Raw genomic sequence first — 18,749 nt, forward strand, 5'->3', positions numbered from 1 at the left:
GATCTAAGTTGTTAGTATGGACTAAATCCATACTATACATAGCATGGAAGGGAGTTGTGGTTTACTTTATTTTCATAATATTTGACTCTTACTCTTGAAAAGAAAATACTGGAAAATTTCATTCAAATTTTATTCTAATTATAATTGTATTTCTATTTTAAGTTTGCTATTTGTTTGTGAAGTCCTATATCAGTCAGGGCATCTTTGAGCTTTATGAAAATAAGGTAAAGGATGTGATAATAAAACACAGAATCCTAAAATATAGATGTTAGTGTGTCCTGCTTCGCAAGCCAAGTTTGGACTGAATTTTCATTCTCATTCTTAACTAAATCCACATTTAACATCTAAGACCTTTTTATGATCACCTTTACTGTAGATACACTGAATGGTTTCCTGTGACTTTAAAGAGCAGGAAGGCTTATCTGGTCATTCTGAAGGGCAGAGATTTAGGAAGCAGTTGGTAGGCATGTGTTGAATGGCTTTTACCCAATAACTTCCATATTTCTTTTAAGACTTAATATAGACTCCAATTTAATTAATGTTATTTTTTGACTAGGAGGCTTATTTTGGATCCACAGCTCTTAAGTTTATCAATTTGACAATTTGTTAAAAAATTCTTGAATATTGTTACAAAAAATGCTATGACAATTAGAGATATGTAAATCCGACTTCAGTAAGGGCTTGGCTCCTTGGGGGACTCAGTGAATGGCTGGTATTGTTTTACTATACATACTAAGATTGACCAGTAGCACTGTGGAATTTATAGTTTGTCTAGAACCTTGTGATATATGCATACTTAGCTGGCTCCTCAGATGGGCTTCACATTAGGAATCTGCTTATGATCCTGATTAATCTGAATACTTTTTTATAGAATCCGAAAACAAAAGAGCAGATTGAAAATCTGTTACGGAATGGGATGAACAAGGAACTGCGAGATCGTCTTTGTTGCCGAATGACTTTTGGGACTGCAGGACTTCGTTCTGCTATGGGGGCAGGATTTTGCTATATTAATGACCTTACGGTAATACAGTCAACACAGGTAAGTATTACAAAGTATTATATATATACTTTTTCTCACTGTATTTTTTGGCTTTATAAATTAGGTAGTGCCTTTCTAAAAAAAAACCACAGACAAACTTATATCTAGGAAGGTACTTATAAATAAAAAATGTGGGATAAATGCTGACCTTTGGTCTTGCACAACATTTATCTTAGAAGTCATTTGTGTATCTTCAAGGTCATAGACTAATTTTTTGATTAAGAGTTCTTTTGGCTACCATTGTCAAACTCTTGACAATGTTACTTTGCATTTGCAGTCAGGAAATGGATATTGACATTTCCAATTAATACAGAGAAACAAAGATAGAAAAAAAGAATTACTCATTTTGGCATATAGCCATTGATAAAGGTTAACCAGAGTATTTGCAAATTTTCGTTGAAAATATTTCCTTTTAATGTGGTTTTCCATATCCATTTGAGAATTCTTTAAGACAGTGTATGATATATGATTTGTTTCTCCCCATTTTTATAAAACTTTCTCTAGAAGCAAATTACTTCTTTTTTAGTGAATCATTCTCACAGCTTTAAGGAACTACACTTGAGGCTAAAACACATTTAGCATATACTAAAAATAGTTCTGGGCTAGAGAACTGCTCAGTAGATACAATTCTAATCAATACTGCCAAACAGTAAATCATTTTTAGCCTCGTTGTAAAAGAATTCTCAAAGGCAAAGGCTAATGCAGGGGATGAGGAAGAAGTGATGACAAAATGATTAAATGGGTAGGATATGTGCCACTTCCTGCACCTCTGTCCCCTTACTTTTCCTCATCCAGAGATATATCAGCTTACTCTTTTTAATAAATTGGTTTCCTCATAAGCTTTCATTTTAAATGAAGATCCTTGACTTTACAAAAAGGGTTGGAGGAGTGTTTGAAAATCAGTTTCTGTGGAAGTGTAAATTTTTTACTGGACTTGAAATTCCATGTGTGAAATGGAAAAGCCTAATGGAATCTGATTCTTTTACCCTAACCCTTTTCAGGATCTAGGAATAGGGGTTTTAAGATACGATAAATTTTTATACCAGAGAATAATAGGAAGTTCTGTGAGATTTTAAGATAGCATCATCATTAGAAATAAATTAGTGAAACTAACCAATTAGTGGGCTAGGTTAAGCATGCGTGCATGCACACATACACATACACACACACTCATTGGGAGTGTAACTGGAGTACAGGAGTGCAAGAGCACCTGGCTCTGAGGGTCCTAAGTAGACCAGGTTTGGCCACTTGCCACTGACAAAATCCAAAGGCAGAGACAAGTGGTGGTGAAACAAGAAAGGAATTTATGAGGCCAACACTAGGAAGGCAGTGGACTTACCATCTCAAAGACTGTCTCCAAAGTGCTGAAAAATCTTCGAAGCTTATATAAGGAAAATGTGGGACAAAAGTAGGAGTATGTGCAGGTGGGCAGTAAAGATCAAACTGATTATTTTCTTGGGGTCACTCATGCAGGGTCTTGTTGACATTATTATTTGAGGGATAGGTAGTTTTGGTTCCGTCACAGGATGCTTTGCCAGCCAAGTCTTTTGCCTGATTTTAAGAGATAAGCTGGAAAGAAGAGCTTAATCAAATAGAGTATACAGACTGAGGCCAAAATGGAGGTAGTTGAAACCCTCTTTCAGAAGTTGGTTGGAAAGAATAATTATACTTGAAAGAGTCATGAAAAAAACAGGTTCAAAAGTCACTAGGGCCTCATTTGGCGCTGCCACATTGTTTCTTAGCAGTGTCGCCATAGGGTAGGTCTTCAATAAATTAGAATAACATAGTTTTAGTTGAATGAATGGCCTTGGGCAGGTTGTTAAGTGGAGCTTCAATCTTACTGTCTCCTCTTTCTTTGAAGAGATGTTGAAAGATGGACAAAAATAGAAAAAATATCTACATTCCTTCCCTTTGAGGTCGTAAGGACTAAATGTGGCAACATTTGTGAAAGTGGTTTTAAACAACTATAACAATATAAAGTGTTATTTTTAGAGATGAAAGAACTTATTAAGGTTAGCAAATCATTCATAGGATAGTTAAATGGTTTTAGTTTATCACTGTGATGGTTTTTTTTGTTTTGTTTTTTTAATTTTTATTTATTTATGATAGTCACACACAGAGAGAGAGAGAGAGGCAGAGACACAGGCAGAGGGAGAAGCAGGCTCCATGCATCGGGAGCCCGATGTGGGATTCGATCCCGGGTCTCCAGGATCGCGCCCTGGGCCAAAGGCAGGCGCCAAACCGCTGCGCCACCCAGGGATCCCTCACTGTGATGTTTTAAATATTAAATATTTCATTTCTTTTTTGGTCACCATTAACTGCAAATTTCCTAGTTCATGAAGTTTTCTTTCTGTGAGATTTTAAAACTAAGGAATTACTAATGGGATCAGCAATCTTAAGAAATGCTCTAATAGGGGGACGCCTGGGTGGCTAAGCGGTTGAGCGCCTGCCTTGGGCTCAGGGTATGATTCCAGATACAGAATCGCGTCCCACACTGGGCTCCATGTGGGAAGCCTTCTCCTCCCTCTGCCTGTGTCTCGGCTTCTCTCTCTCTCTCTCTGTGTCTCATGAATTTATAAAATAAAATCTTAAAGAAAAAAAAAATGTTCTAATGGGGCATTGGCTGGCTCAGTCAGTAAAATGTGCAATTCTTTTCTTTTTTTTTTTTTTATTTGTTTATGATAGTCACAGAGAGAGAGAGGGAGAGAGAGAGAGAGAGAGAGAGAGGCAGAGACACAGGCAGAGGGAGAAGGGAGAAGCAGGCTCCATGCACCGGGAACCCGACGTGGGATTTGATCCTGTTGGCGCCCTGGGCCAAAGGCAGGCGCTAAACCGCTGCGCCACCCAGGGATCCCTAAAATGTGCAGTTCTTGATCTCTGGGCTGTGAGTTCCAAGCCCCATGTTGGGTGTAGAGATTACTTAAAATCTTTAAAAAGGTAAAGAAAGAAGAAAAAAAGAAAGAAAAGAAAAGAAAAGAAGAAAGAAAAGTTCTTTTTCTTAGTATTTATTTATTCATGAGACACAGAGAGAGAGAGGCAGAGACACAGGCAGAGGGAGAAGCAGGCTCCATGCAGGGAGCCCGACATAGGACTGGATTCCGGGTCCCCAGGATCACGCCCCAGCCGAAGGCGGTGCTAAACCACTGAGCCACCCGGGCTGCCCAAGAAAGGTCCTAATGAAGGTTAATGTTGCTGATTAAAAATGTTTCTCAAAAAAAAAAAAAAATGTTTCTCATAAGTAGCTCAAATCTTTTTGGTTGGCTTCAGTCTTATGATTTAGCAGAGCCTAAAATGATCAAGATTCTGTTCTCTGTAGCCTTAAGGCAAGAAACATTTTCTTTTGGTTCTTCTAACGATTTTTTTAAACATACTCACTCTCTGTCCCTTCTTTTTTCCCTAATGTTTTATATCATAATGGCTTTTATAGTTACATAATTGATATTTCTGTGATAGAAAATGTATCTGAAACTTGAGGAAATAAATGTTTGTCATCTCATATTTGAAGACTGAACAGTACTGTTCCCATACTGGTATATATGAGCATAAAGGCGGAAGCCAGTTTCCTATGAACCAGTAAGTGGCACACTACACATAAAAATAATAGATCTTAAGTTATGGAAAATGCAGGTATTAGTCGGAACTAATCTTTTGTGTTTATCTGCTTCAGGGAATGTACAAATACCTTGAAAGATGTTTCTCAGACTTCAAGCAGAGAGGCTTTGTTGTTGGGTATGACACCCGAGGTCAAGTAACTAGCAGCTGCAGCAGCCAGAGGTACAGTGTTAATTGTTTCAGAGATTAAGTTGGATTGGAGTAAAGCCTGAAAAAAAAATTAGGAGGATTTCTGAAATGGGAAACTGTCAAATAGAAATGTGATAACATGCTGATGTTTATTTTGGAGCTCAAATAGAAGCATTTTAAACCTTCTAGTATAACCTTTAGCTCTTACAGGCAGGATTAAAATTTTTAAATAGAGTTAGTATTTAGAATGACACCATCATAGCTTATGATTTTTATATTTTGGCAAAAACATTCAGTAGAAGTGATTATACAGCTTGTATTCTCTCATTATTCTCCTATTTAATTAGTTTTGGGGTATTTTCACACATAGATAATCATGAGATAGTGATACCTTTTTCAGGGGTTAATTAAGCATTTGTGTTTATCCAAGTCTCTTATTTCACTTTCCTCCATTCTTTCTTGCCTTTTTGGGGTTTTATTTCTTAGTAAAGGAGCCATCAAAAGATGAATGAGGAAAAAGGAAGAAATTAAAATATCAGTTCTATTTCTTATTAAGTTCCTTTTTAAAAAAATCTTACTTAATGTTTTTAAGTTGGAGCATGAAGCCTAAATAACCAGTGATTGTAAGAATTGGTTGTATTAGGCTACTATATATTCAGAATAATTACAATATGAAATATTTATGGAAGTTTGGGTTTTAAAATGTATGGTAAGCTAAAAACTAAGTGAAATCTCTCTCTCTCTCTCTCTCTCTTTTTTTAGACTTGCTAAACTCACTGCTGCAGTCTTACTGGCCAAAGATGTTCCTGTGTACCTTTTTTCAAGATATGTTCCTACACCTTTTGTAGTAAGTGTGCCATGTTATTGATTGTACAATTTTTTGCTCTTGAAAAGATTTCTTAATTCAACTGGAATTCACATCTTTGTCATGCTCGTAGTTCTCTATTAAGTGATATGAAGGACCAAAGAAGGAAAACAAATATTGCTCTGAGCTTATTTTCATTCAACAAGCATGTGCTGGCCCACCAAAGAATTTGATCTATAACAAGATAAGTCCACAGTAATGGTCTGATGTCTTAATACTCTTCTTTCAGAAACTGATTTATCAAGCAGATAAAAATGACTGAGGATAAATTTGAACACACTATTAACATGCTTGATCTGAGTGGGGGCGGTGTGTGAAAACCCTGTATTCAGTAATGGCAGGATATTCATTCTTACCAAGTAAGGCCACAAAGGAAATTTCAATAAATATCTGAGAACTGCTTATCAAGCCATGGTCCTGAACCCCAATGCAATGAGATTAGAGATAAGAAACTCACAAAACTCCATATATTTGGAATTTTAAAAACATAGTTATAAATAATTCCTGGATTAAGGAAGATATCATAATAAAGATTAGAAACTATAAGCAGTCCTTGCTTTGCATTGGAGTACAGGACTATAAAGACAACTACAAGCTGAAACCATGTACAGTGATCCTTAATAAACAATAGAGGGGCACCTGGGTGGCTCAGTTAAGTGTCTGCCTTCAGCTCAGATTGTGATCTCAGGGTCCTGGGGTCAAGCCCCACCTCAGGCTCCCTGCTCAGCGGGGAGTCTGCTTTTCCCTCTACCTCTGCCTGCTGCTCCCCCTGCTTGTATTCTCTCTCTCTTTCTGTGTCAAACGAATAAATAAAATCTTTAAAAAAAAATGGAAAAATTACAACTGTTCTGTGAACTTTAAAATTTTTTGTCAAAACATTAATACCCTCTTCTTGGTTAAAAATGTATAAGGAAAAGAAAAAAATAGTAAAATTGATGGTTATTTTAGTACACTCTAATTAAAACATTAAAAACATTGATAATAAAATATTTTATTTCTTGGAAAAAATTTATCAAGAGTATGAACAGGGGGATCCCTGGGTGGCGCAGCGGTTTGGCGCCTGCCTTTGGCCCAGGGCGCGATCCTGGAGACCCGGGATCGAATCCCACGTCAGGCTGCCGGTGCATGGAGCCTGCTTCTCCCTCTGCCTATGTCTCTGCCTCTCTCTCTCTCTCTCTGTGACTATCATAAATAAAATTAAAAAAAAAAAAAAAAAAAAAAGAGTATGAACAGTACAGGGGCATCTGGCTGGCTCAGTTGGAAAAGCATGTGACTCTTGATCTTGGTGTCATGAGTTTGAGCCCCATGTTGGGTATAGAGATTACTTAGGTAGATAGACTGTGTGTCTAGATAGACAGATTTAGGTAACCTACTTGGTAGGTAGATAAAGAGTATGAACAGTACTTACTTTTTGTTGTATAACTTAATATGAGTGAGCATCCTTTCTATCTATGTCTTGGTGAATTATCATGTTCCTAATAAGTTTCGATCAGCTTCCCATATTTTATCTGTTGTGCTTTCAATATTGTGATTTTTCTCTGAGAGTTCCTTTAATGTGAGCTTTGTTTGCCAATATCACTTCCCCTGGGACATCTTCATCCTTTTCATCACAACCACATTCCTTTTATATCCATATGTTCACTAAATTCATCGGGTTGCATGTCTAGAGTCTCTTGAATGACAGCAATGTCAACATTCCTAACTGTTTTTTTCTATAATTCCATTTATGTTTGATTCAAATTTCCCTTCCATTGTTGTTACTTTGTTTCTTTGCTGCACTCTCATATTTATTGGCCAGGTCTTTCTTTCAGTTATTCATTTTTGTACCCTATCACATGGATTTATCACCAGGAGTTAAGGAGGCAACACAACTACATGCTTTGCTGTCTGTTGAGAGCTGATAACAGATGCACATATCACTGACAGACTTTAACATAGTGATATGATTGGTCATTGATCATGATAGAGTTCTTATATACATACTATTTGTAGACTGAGGAACTAGCAAGTTTACACTTGATGCAGTTTCTCACAGTTAATATACTATGGTGACTGAAATTTAAATGTGTTGTTAGGAGACTGTGTTGTTGTTGACCGTGTTGTTGGATGTTATTTAGCTAACATGGTACCAGAAATTCATGTATCTTGAACTGTGCAAAACAAGGACTACCTATATTTGAAACTAAGCCATAATAAAAATAATAAATAGCAATAAGTATGGAATATAACTAAAGCCCTACTTCAAGGGAAATATATAGACTTAATGAACATATCAGAAAAAGGGAAGATGAAAAAATAATGAGCTAAAACCCTTTAACTGAGTATGTTATAACCAAAATAGACTTAATCTAAATAAAGTAAAAGAAAGAGAGGAGTGAAGTTCTGAAGAAAAAATAAATTAAATAGAAAATTTTAAAAAACAGGGCATGAATAAAAGCAAAAGTTGACTCTCTGAAGAGATTAATAAAAATAGACCATCCTTTGTCAAGGATGCTCAAGAAAAAAAGAGATAGACAAATTAAAAGGGAGCATAATATATACAGTAGAGATTAAGAAAACTACAGTATTTTGAACATTACGCAAATAAATATGAAAGCTTAGATGAAATGGCCAGTTTCCTACAATAATTGATACATCAAAACTGATAAGAAATAGAAAACCTAGGGGCACCTGGGTGGCTCAGTTGGTTAAGCATCTGCCTATGGTTCAAGTCATGATATTGGGGTCCTGGGATTGAGCCCTACATCAGGCTCCCTGATCTGTGAGGAGTCTGCTTCTCCCTCTCCCTCTGCCTCTGCCCCTCATTCATGCTTGCTTGCTCTGTCTCTCAAATAAATAAACAAAATATTTTTAAAAATAAATAGAAAACCTGAAGAGCATAATGAAACTCAACTGGAATTTTTTAAAAAGATTTTATTTATTTATTTGAAAGAGAGAGAACAAGCAGTGGGGAGGGAGAGAGAGAGAGAATCAGACTCCCTGGCTGGATCCTAGGACACCTGGATCATGGCCCAAGCCAAAGGCAGATGCTTAACTAACTGAGCCACCCAGGTGTCCCTCAAATGGAATTTTTAAAAAATCTTTTCAAATTAAAAATGGCAGGTCCAGATTATTTTATAGGCAAGTTTTCTCAAATACTTGAGGAATAGATGATGTCTCTATAAAATATTCTAGTGATTAATTGGAAATATATTGAGTGGCTCAAAGAATGGCAGGAATCACTAAATAATGAACTCTAATGGATACAGAAAACAGGAAGGGTCCAGAAATCTAGACCATATCTGTAGGATTCTGCTATTTGGTTTGCCAGTTCCAACTACCTTCAATTCCTGTGTGTTGGCCTTCCTCTCTCATTACAAATAGATTTGCTCTAATATATATGGAAGATATTTTTGGTGGTCCCAGATTTACACCCTTTATCACCATGAGTCAAAAAGGCAATTTTCCTGAACTAGCTGCAGAAGAAACATCTTGGGGAAGGACACTGACCGGGCTTTTATGAGCCAGTCTCTGAATCATATCATCAGGCAAATAATTTACTCTGGTCAGACCTGGATCTTGTGTTCATATCCCTATGGCCAGGAGGAGAAGAATCAGATGTGATGGTAAAAGGGGTAGGGGGAACATCCTAGGCTGACAAACGATAGCTACTACAGAGAACAAAGGAAATCCAACCTGGGAATTAACTTGGGGAAGAAGATGATGAGTTGACCTATATATGTTATAAAGGTCATGGAGTATATGTAAATATCTTCACACTGGAAGTCAGTAGAGCTATGTTCTACCTGTGAATCTTCTCCCTTATGATTTTCTAATGTGTAAAATATGATAGATTAGATGATTCCTAAACTAACTTCCAACACTAACATTTTTAAGATTATACTCACCACTCATATTACCAGAGTCTGGCATATAGGAGGTGTTCATTAAATATCTGTTAAATGAACAAAATAATAAGAAAGGTTTATAGGACTAAGGAAAATTAGGCTAGGAGGAAAAAACCATTCAGTCTAACAATTAGGTAGCTATTGGCGACCTAACAGATGACTTTAGTTAGATCCCACTCAGTGTGGAGTTGATTGTTAGTTAAAGTTTTAGGCTATTTATGTCTTAATGTCTTCTCCCGCTATTTAATCAAGGTTATTCTTATGTCAAATGTGTAAGTACCTGGAAAGCAAAATGGAATTATGGTGTTACTGTTTTTTCAGCCATATGCAGTCCAGGAGCTCAAAGCAGTTGCAGGTGTGATGATTACTGCTTCTCATAACCGCAAAGAAGACAATGGATACAAGGTAAACCTTGGTCTCCTAATTTTTGCTTATTTCTTAGTCCTTAATTTAAATAATATGCACCAGGCAGCCTGGGTGGCTCAGCGGTTTAGCACCGCCTTCAGCCCAGGGTATGGTCCTGGAGACCCGGGATCGAGTCCTACGATGGGCTCCCTGCATGGAGCCTGCTTCTCCTTCTGCCTGTGTTTCTTTCTTTCTTTCTTTTTTTTTTTTTTTTTCTGCCTGTGTTTCTGCCTCTCTCTCTCGGTGTCTCTCATGAATGAATAAATAAAATCTTTAAAAAAAAAGATGAAAATAAATAAATAAATAACATGCGCAGAGTATATTCTCATCACTGAGGAGCAGGCTTAGATGTTGGGGACAGGAAGATAAAAACATGAGAACCAGCTCTCTAAGAATGTGTTTCCCTGGTGACCCTTATTACTTCTCAATGTGTACAACTATGAGCCAGAGAAACAGTACCTTGATCTGATGCTCTTTTCCCTGCAGTCTTCTACTGGGACGTACCATTGGCCAAAGGATCCATGTGATGTATCGGTCTCCAGGGCAGAAAGCGGGGTGGGGAAGGGTAAAGAGTGGCAAACAGAGGATACAGCACAATATTGAGCCAGTGTTAGAGGCTCCTGGCTGATGAGTGCATGACTTTATATTTGTTTCTCTTCTTGTGTGGGAGGTACACTGAGCTCTTTTTTTTTTTTTAACTGGGGACAAGAAGATTTAATACTAATTTAAGATTTTGGTCCTGGTTAGCTAAATGAGTAGTGTTACCACGCACAGAGGCAGAGAAGAAGCATGATGAATTCAGTTTGGGACATACTAAATTTGAGGCATTTGTGGGTCAACCAGGTAGCAACATCCTGTAAGCAATGGGATATATAGATCTGTTGTTTGGGGGAGAAATCTAGGCTGAAGTTACAGATTTTGGGTCCATCATACATATTAGAACATGTAAGCATATTTGGAAGTCTTTTACTTGGATAAGTGGCTCAGAGATAGTATATAGTAAAAAAACAGGCCCAAAAGGGATCCCTAGGGAATATCAACTTTAAGAGAAGGGAGAGGGATCCCTGGGTGGCGCAGCGGTTTGGCGCCTGCCTTTGGCCCAGGGCGCGATCCTGGAGACCCGGGATCGAATCCCATGTCGGGCTCCCGGTGCATGGAGCCTGCTTCTCCCTCTGCCTGTGTCTCTGCCTCTCTCTCTCTCTCTGTGACTATCATAAATAAATAAAAATTAAAAAAAAAAAAAAAAGAGAAGGGAGAAAGAAGTGCTGGAGATATAGAAAGACCAGGAGAGATTAGTGCCATCAAAACCAAAGGGATAAGAAGAGAGTTGTAAGGAAAGAGAAGTCAACTGTCCAAGAGAGCTGAGACCCAGATCTCTCCTCTGAGCATCAGATCAGACTCCTAAATCCAGCGATGTACTTGATACCACTGGCATGTCTAACAGACATTTCAGAATTAGTGTCTCTAGAAGTCTTAATTCCCCCACAGCCTCTCACATACATGCCCAAATGTGTTCCTCCCCCATTCTTCCCTGTCTCTATAAATTGGCATTACCACCCACCCAAACAAAAACCAAAGATTATTCTTGATTACTCCTTTTCCTTAGCATCTAACATTTAAACTACTAACAGGTTTAACAGATTCTGCCTCTAAAATGTATGTTGAGGGATGCCTGGGTAGCTCAGCGGTTGGGCGTCTGCCTTCAGCTCAGGGCGTGATCCAGGGGTCCTGGGATCGAGTTCCACATCGGGCTCCCTGCAGGGAGTTTGCTTCTCCCTCTGCCTATGTCTCTGCCTCTCTCTCTCTCTCTCTCTCTGTGTCTCTCATGAATAAATAAATCTTTAAAAAAATAAAATAAAATGTATGTTGAATGTTTGCTTCTGCTCACTTCTTCTACCTCAACCATTCTAAAGCATTGTTATCCTCTGTCAGAGCTAGAGCATCCTAACTGCTCTCTTCCCTACTCCCATTGTTCCCCCTAAAATCCATTTTCCACCAAGCAGCCAGATGATCTTTTAAAATATGAACAGATCATGTTACTTCCCTGCTTAAAATTCTCCAGTGACTTCTCACTCTCCAAATAAAATCCAAACTCTTTGGGGTTTACAGGACTGCCTCCTGCCTCATTTCATTCATTCCCCTCCTGTGCTCACTGCATTCTGGTCACACTGTCTCTTCTTTCTTCTCCTTTGTCCTCCATATACCAAACCCGTTCCCATCTCTGAGCCTTTGTAGATGGTCTTCCTTTGCTTTCATTGCTCTTCCTTAATCTTGCAGATTTGTTTATTTTCATCCTTCAGGTTCCTGCCCAGATGTTATTTCCTTGAAGAGATCTTCCCAGGCCTCCTTATCCAAAGTGGCTTCCCCCAATGACTTTCTCATCTTGTTTATTTCCTTCACAAATTTATCACCATCTCTGATTATCTGCTTACTTTAGGATGAATTGTTTCTTTTTCGACTTGTTTGACCTTCTCCAACCCCACTCCTCAGTACAAGCTCATGGATGAAGGGACTTAGTCTTGTTTTGATATTCATTGCTGGCAAACATATTTGTCACATAAAGCCTCAAGGCCTTAAAGATTTTTTTTTCTTAAAATATAAGGTAAAAAGGATAAAAGTTAGTGTATAAAGTTAAATAGTAAAAAGTATCTCTCCCATTTCTCCCTCCTCCCACCCCATACCCCTTTTCAGAAGCAAATACTGTTTCTGGTATTAGTTTACCCCCAGTACATGTAATCACATATGTATTTGTCACTCCCACATTTTTTTTTCATAAGTGGTAGAGTACTATATGGAGTGTTCTGCACCTTGCTTTTTTCATGCAACAGCATGAAATAGTCTTAGAGATCATTCTCTCAATCAATCAATTGATAGGGAGATAGGTCTGCCTCATTCATCTTTAAAAATCTATATAAACGAATCCTGATTTATTTTTTTTAAGATTTTATTTATTTAAAGAATACATGGTTATGGGGAGAGAGAGAGAATCTCAGGTAGACTCTGCACTGAGCGTGGAGCATGACATGGGGCTTGATCTCATGACTCTGAGATCATGGCCTGAGCTGAAATCAAGAGTTGAATGTTTAACCAACTGAGCCACCCAGGTTCCCCATAATCCTGATATATTTAACCAATCCTCTGTTGATGAACAGTTTGTTTCTGATCATCTGCTACTTATCAACAGTGCTACATAGAATATTATTCTACATATGTCTTCATCCATGTGTGCAAGTAGATTTATATAATCAGTATAGAATAGTAGTTAACACTATGGGTTGGGTTTAAAACCTGTCTGCCCCATTCAGAAGCTTTATTACCCTGTACAAGTTCATTTCCCTATGCTTTAGATTCCCCATCTGCAAACTAGGGAAAATAATAGAACCAAGGCCATAGAATGAGAATAAGGATTAAAGGGATATTGCATGAAAAATGCCTAGTGCTCAATAAATTAGCTATTATACCTGCATTGTCCAACATGGTAGTCACTAGCCACCTGTGGCTATTGAACATTTAAAATATGACTAGTCTCGGGACACCTGGGTGATTCAGTGGTTGAGTGCTTATCTTCTGCCCAGGGTGTGATGATCCTGGAGTCCTGCATCGGGCTCCCTACATGGAGCCTACTCCTCCCTCTGCCTATGTCTCTGCCTCTCTCTGTGTCTCTCATGAATAAATAAAATCTTTTTAAAAATTAAAAATAAATAAAATAAAATATGAGTAGTCTGAACTGAGATGTGCTGAAAGTGTAAAATACACACCAGATTTCAAAGACTTAGTATGAAAAAGGAATGTACAATATTTCATTAATTTTGTATTGATTACATGTTAAAATGATAATATTTTGGATATATTGGGCTGTATGAAGTATATTACCATTAATCTTACCTGTTTCTTTTTGTCTTTCCCAATGTGGTTACTAGAAAATTTAAATTTATGTAAGTGGCTTGCATTTGTGGCGCACATATATTTCTGTGGCACTGTTGACTATAGAATAAATTTCTAGAAGTGAAACTTTTGAGTTAAAGAGATATGAAAGAAAATTTATCATTCTGTATTCAAGGTGGTTGTACCAATTGATATTCTCACTAACGATGTATGAGAATCTTTATCCCATACCTTCCATATTATCATTTTGGTCTTTGCCAATCAGATCGATGAAAATGTTATGTTTAATCTGCACCTGTGTTATAACTAAGGTTGAGCATCTTTTCATTTATTTGCATGGTATTTTTTAAAGGTTTTATTTGAAAGAGAGAGAGAGAGAGAGAGCATGAGCAAGGAAAGGGGCAGAGAGAGAAGCAGACTCCCACTGAGCAGGGAGCCTGATGTAAGGCTCAATCCCTGGACTCCAGGATCATGACTTGAGTTGAAGGTAGACACCCAACCAACTGAGCCACCCAGCCATCCATATTTGCATGATATTTGTTTTCCCTTTCCAGAGAAGTATGTTGAAAGTTTTGTCCATTTTTCTCTTGGGCTGTTGCTCTTTTTCTTAATGATTTGTGAGAACCCTTTATACATAAAAAGTGGCTCTTGGTTATCTGTTTTGCAGGTATTTTCCCCCCATGTTATCATTTGACTTTGACTTTATTTATATTTTTCCAATCATAGTATCATGATATGTTTTCCATTTGGGAAAAAAGTTATTTTGGCATTTTTATTGGTATCATATCTCATTTGTAGATTACTCTAAGAAGCCTCAATATTTTTATATTACTTATTGAGTCTCTTTATTCATGAATAGTATATATCTTTCTATTCTTTCAAAACTTCTATTATATACTCTAGTAACATTTTAAATATTTTTTTAATATTTAAAGCAGACTCCCTGCTGAGCAAAGAGCCTGATGCGGGGCTCAATTCCAGGACCCTGGGATCATGACCTGAGCCAAAGGCAGACGCTTAACTGACTGAACCACCCAGGCATCCTGTCCTTTTCATATATTTTTGAAAGATTTTATTTATTTTACAGAGAGAGAGAGCACAAGCAAGGGGAATAGGAGAGGGCGAAGCAGGCTCCCTGCTCAGCCCTATGCTGGGCTCCATGCCAGGATCCTGGGATCATAACCTGAGCTGAAGGCAGACACTTAACCAACTGAGGCACCCACGCACCTCCCCTTCATATTTCTTTTAAAGTTTATTCATGGGTATATTTTGTTGCATGGATTTTTCTTTTATTATATCAGATTGGGATACTTTCTGCAATAGGTTCAGAAAATCCACAAAAATGGTTAAGCTGATAGGAATTTATTTGTCACAAATAAAGTAAAGTCCACAGGTAGGTGGCTGCTAGCAGGGTTCTGTAGCTCAGTGTTGTTGGGCCTGGCATCTCTGCAGGGTTTTTTTTGGCCTTTCCTTCAAGTGTAAACCTCATATAATGGTTGTACCTCTAGGCATCACATCCATATACAAAGCAAGAAGAAATGAGCAAGGAGAAAGGCTAGAAGTTCTTTCTCATGTTTTATAAATTTTCATGGTAAATTTATAAATTTCATTTATAAGTTTTCCTGAAGGAACCTATGGATAGAATTTTTTTTTTTTTTTTTTTTTGTGGCTTGGAATGTGGGAGCATCACTCGGAGCAGTGAAAGAAAATTTATCATTCTGTATTCAAGGTGGTTGTACCAATTGATAATCTCACTAACAATGTATGAGGATCTTTATCCTATACCTTCCATATTATCATTTTGGTCTTTGCCAATCAGATCGATGAAAATGTTATGTTTAATCTGCACCTGTGTTATAACTAAGGTTTAGCAGTGATTTAAAAATTTAAATTTTTAAATTTCTACAGGAACTAGAAGTTTCACTTACTGGGAGCAATTTCTGTGTTAACTGAGACCTCAGATTTGAAAGTTTGTAAAAACCTGTTGAATAGACATGCTTCCTTACACCTTTCTATACTAGTGGGCAGAACTTCTATTCTGTATTTCTACTGAAAGGGGGAACATCTTCAGGTCTCCAATTTCCTACCTTCTACATGGCATTGCAACCCAAAAACCAGAGAAGTGGACAGTTCCCAAACCCTAGGCAGTCACAGCATCAGCTCACAGCCTTAAATCACTTTGGTTTTCTTTTTTTCCCATTGCCTGAAGTTTTCCCTTTTCTTATGAACTAAGCTATGCATTTTAGGTAATGTTTTTCTGACATTAGCTCACATTTTAAGGTGTCTATAGAATGAGAATTTTTAGGTCATCTAGTCTACTATCTTGTTTGGCACAGAGCTTAGTACGTAGTCCATATATGTATTCTTCTTTCCTTCATTCAGGATGCAAAAGAGGGTAGTCCTGTCACATATATGGTTGAAGTCAGTATAGATATTCTCTAAGCAGAGTCCCTTCTAACTTTGAGATCCTATGAATTATAGAAATACATTTTCTTGCTTTTTTTTGTTAACTGTTCCTAATGTCTTATTGATCAAGCTACTTGGCAAACTGACGGTTTAATGAAATGTATTTTCATTCATTAAGTGCTGAAAATACATATACCAAAATGTATATGTAATAATTAACATGCTAATTATCCTTCCTGATATAGACTTTCTCTGCTGTGACATATACTTTTAACTGAGAAATAATTTCTTCTTTATCACAGAACTCCTTTATCATGCTAAGATTTCTTAGTATCAAATTTTATAGATATCCCATGATTTCTTAGATTATCTTCAGTATATAGTTATAGATCTATGAGTGGATTCTATGGTATATACATATTAATATGTTGTCATAATGATACCCAGATTATATTTTACTTGTATTGTTATTAAAGTAGACTTCTAAAAGTGAAAATAATACATGATCATTTTATTGAAGAGTCCCTGTGGGATCATCATCAACATCCTTTGGTATAAAGTTAGTCCCATGTTGACATTTTCTACTTAATTAATTTGGGAAGCTTCTTTATAAAGCCAAATATCCCTACTGTAGCTAAAAATATCTGGCCAACATTTCCAGTATTTATAGTCGTATTTACCTGTCATCTAGGTTTATTGGGAAACTGGTGCTCAGATCACATCTCCTCACGATAAAGAAATTCTGAAATGTATAGAAGAATGTGTGGAACCTTGGAATGGTTCCTGGAATGATAATTTAGTGGATACCAGCCCACTGAAGAGAGATCCTCTACAGGACATTTGCAGAAGATACATGGAAGATCTTAAAAAGATCTGTTTTCACAGGTATCCAAAAGGGAATATAGGATAGCATTACCATTTAATAAGATTGATGAATAAAGTAAAGAAATAGGGATAAAAATATGTTGGCTATTCATTATATTAAAAGTATAGCTAAATAGTACTAGTCATCATACTTAAAAGGTGGAAATAACCCAAATATCTATCAACTGATAAATGGATAAACTGTGGTATATCTATACAATGAAATATTATTCAGCTGTAAAAAGAAATACTGATACATACCACACATGGATAAACTTTGGAAACATGCTAGGTGAAAGAAGCCAGTCACAAAGGACCACAGAATGTATGATTCTGTTTGTATAAAATGTCCAGAGAAGGCAAATCAATAGAGAGATAGAAACAGACAGAGGGTATATTAGTGATTGCCTATCACTAGGAGGAATGGGAGTGTTGGGGGTGGTGGCTCTGGATACAGAGTTTCTTTCAGGGGTAATGAGAATGTTCTAAAATTGATTATGGTAATGGTTGAATCTGTGAATATAGTAAAAGCCATTGAATTGTATACTTTAAGTAAATGAATTGTATAGTGTATTAATTACTTCTTAATAAAGCTATTAAAAATTATAGCTAAACATGTGTTTTCTTTATATGAGATTAGGAAATTTTCTCTAAAATTTGATTTTGCCTTATTTCCACATTTCCTTAACTATTCTATAAATAGCTAACACTATTGCTGGAAAGCATCCTGGCATGCTGAGTGTATTTTCTTTATCCTAAAAAATAGATTTTAACTTCCTCCCTAGCTAATTTTAATTATATCACAAGTACCACATTTTATGATTTTGATTGAATAATTCTTTTCCTTTATAGGGAATTAAACTCAAAGACTACCTTGAAATTCGTACATACATCTTTTCATGGAGTCGGACATGACTATGTGCAGCTGGCTTTTCAAGTGTTTGGTTTTAAGCCTCCAATTCCAGTACCAGAACAAAAAGATCCTGATCCAGACTTTTCTACTGTTAAATGTCCAAATCCTGAAGAAGGAGAATCTGTGCTGGTATTTTTTTTCTTTATTTAAATTATTATTAGTGCATTAAACTTCATCAATAGACAGAACTTATTGACAATGCAAAGATTACTTAGAAAGGCAGAAACCACTTTAGTTTACATAATTTAAATTATATTTGAGCCAAATATTCTGTTTTATTTGAAATCTCACTGGTGAATATCCCTACTTCTAGGCTTCTTTTAAATTTAGCCAAACTCTATTCCTTCTAAAATTTATGTCAACTAACATAGTGCCTATACATTTAGGAATATTAACACTGAATTTAATATCTGGAATACAATCTGGTGATCTGGCTCACTGTTTCAGGAACTTTCTTTGAGACTGGCAGAGAAAGAACATGCCCGCGTAGTGCTAGCCACAGATCCTGATGCAGATCGACTAGCAGTGGCAGAACTTCAGGAGAAGTAAGTAAACCTGGCACTTAAATAAAATCTTAAATTTTGAAAAACTGTCTTTAATATTGAGTCTTACAGATTCATTTGAAACAATAAAAAATAAGAAAACAAATTTCCTGTAAGTCCATTATCCAAAGATAACCCCCGGAGGTTGGCATTTTGACATTTCCTTCCTGTTTTTTCTACTCAGACATTTAAAATCTACTTG

At 36.8% G+C, this 18,749-nt stretch overlaps 1 protein-coding gene and 1 long non-coding RNA gene across 6 annotated transcripts in view; one reads left to right on the forward strand and one right to left on the reverse strand.

Moving 5' to 3' along the window:
* PGM2L1 (phosphoglucomutase 2 like 1) overlaps positions 1-18,749 on the forward strand; it is a 55,952-nt gene that overhangs the window by 22,355 nt on the left and 14,848 nt on the right. Inside the window, exons 2-8 of the mRNA XM_025459029.3 lie at positions 872-1,039; positions 4,707-4,813; positions 5,543-5,627; positions 9,854-9,937; positions 16,920-17,113; positions 17,945-18,134; positions 18,453-18,550. Of these exons, the coding sequence (XP_025314814.1) occupies positions 872-1,039; positions 4,707-4,813; positions 5,543-5,627; positions 9,854-9,937; positions 16,920-17,113; positions 17,945-18,134; positions 18,453-18,550 (926 nt within the window). The remainder of the gene's footprint in view (positions 1-871; positions 1,040-4,706; positions 4,814-5,542; positions 5,628-9,853; positions 9,938-16,919; positions 17,114-17,944; positions 18,135-18,452; positions 18,551-18,749) is intronic.
* The window catches only part of LOC112667446 (uncharacterized), a 58,456-nt gene that overhangs the window by 7,369 nt on the left and 32,338 nt on the right, over positions 1-18,749 (reverse strand). For all 5 annotated transcript variants that reach the window (XR_007404628.1, XR_004807756.2, XR_007404629.1 and 2 more), the window contains one exon: positions 4,722-4,859. This is a non-coding gene — a long non-coding RNA (uncharacterized LOC112667446). The remainder of the gene's footprint in view (positions 1-4,721; positions 4,860-18,749) is intronic.

This window comes from Canis lupus, chromosome 21 (genome assembly GCF_003254725.2).
Source record: "Canis lupus dingo isolate Sandy chromosome 21, ASM325472v2, whole genome shotgun sequence".
Taxonomy (NCBI): Eukaryota; Metazoa; Chordata; class Mammalia; order Carnivora; family Canidae; genus Canis; species Canis lupus.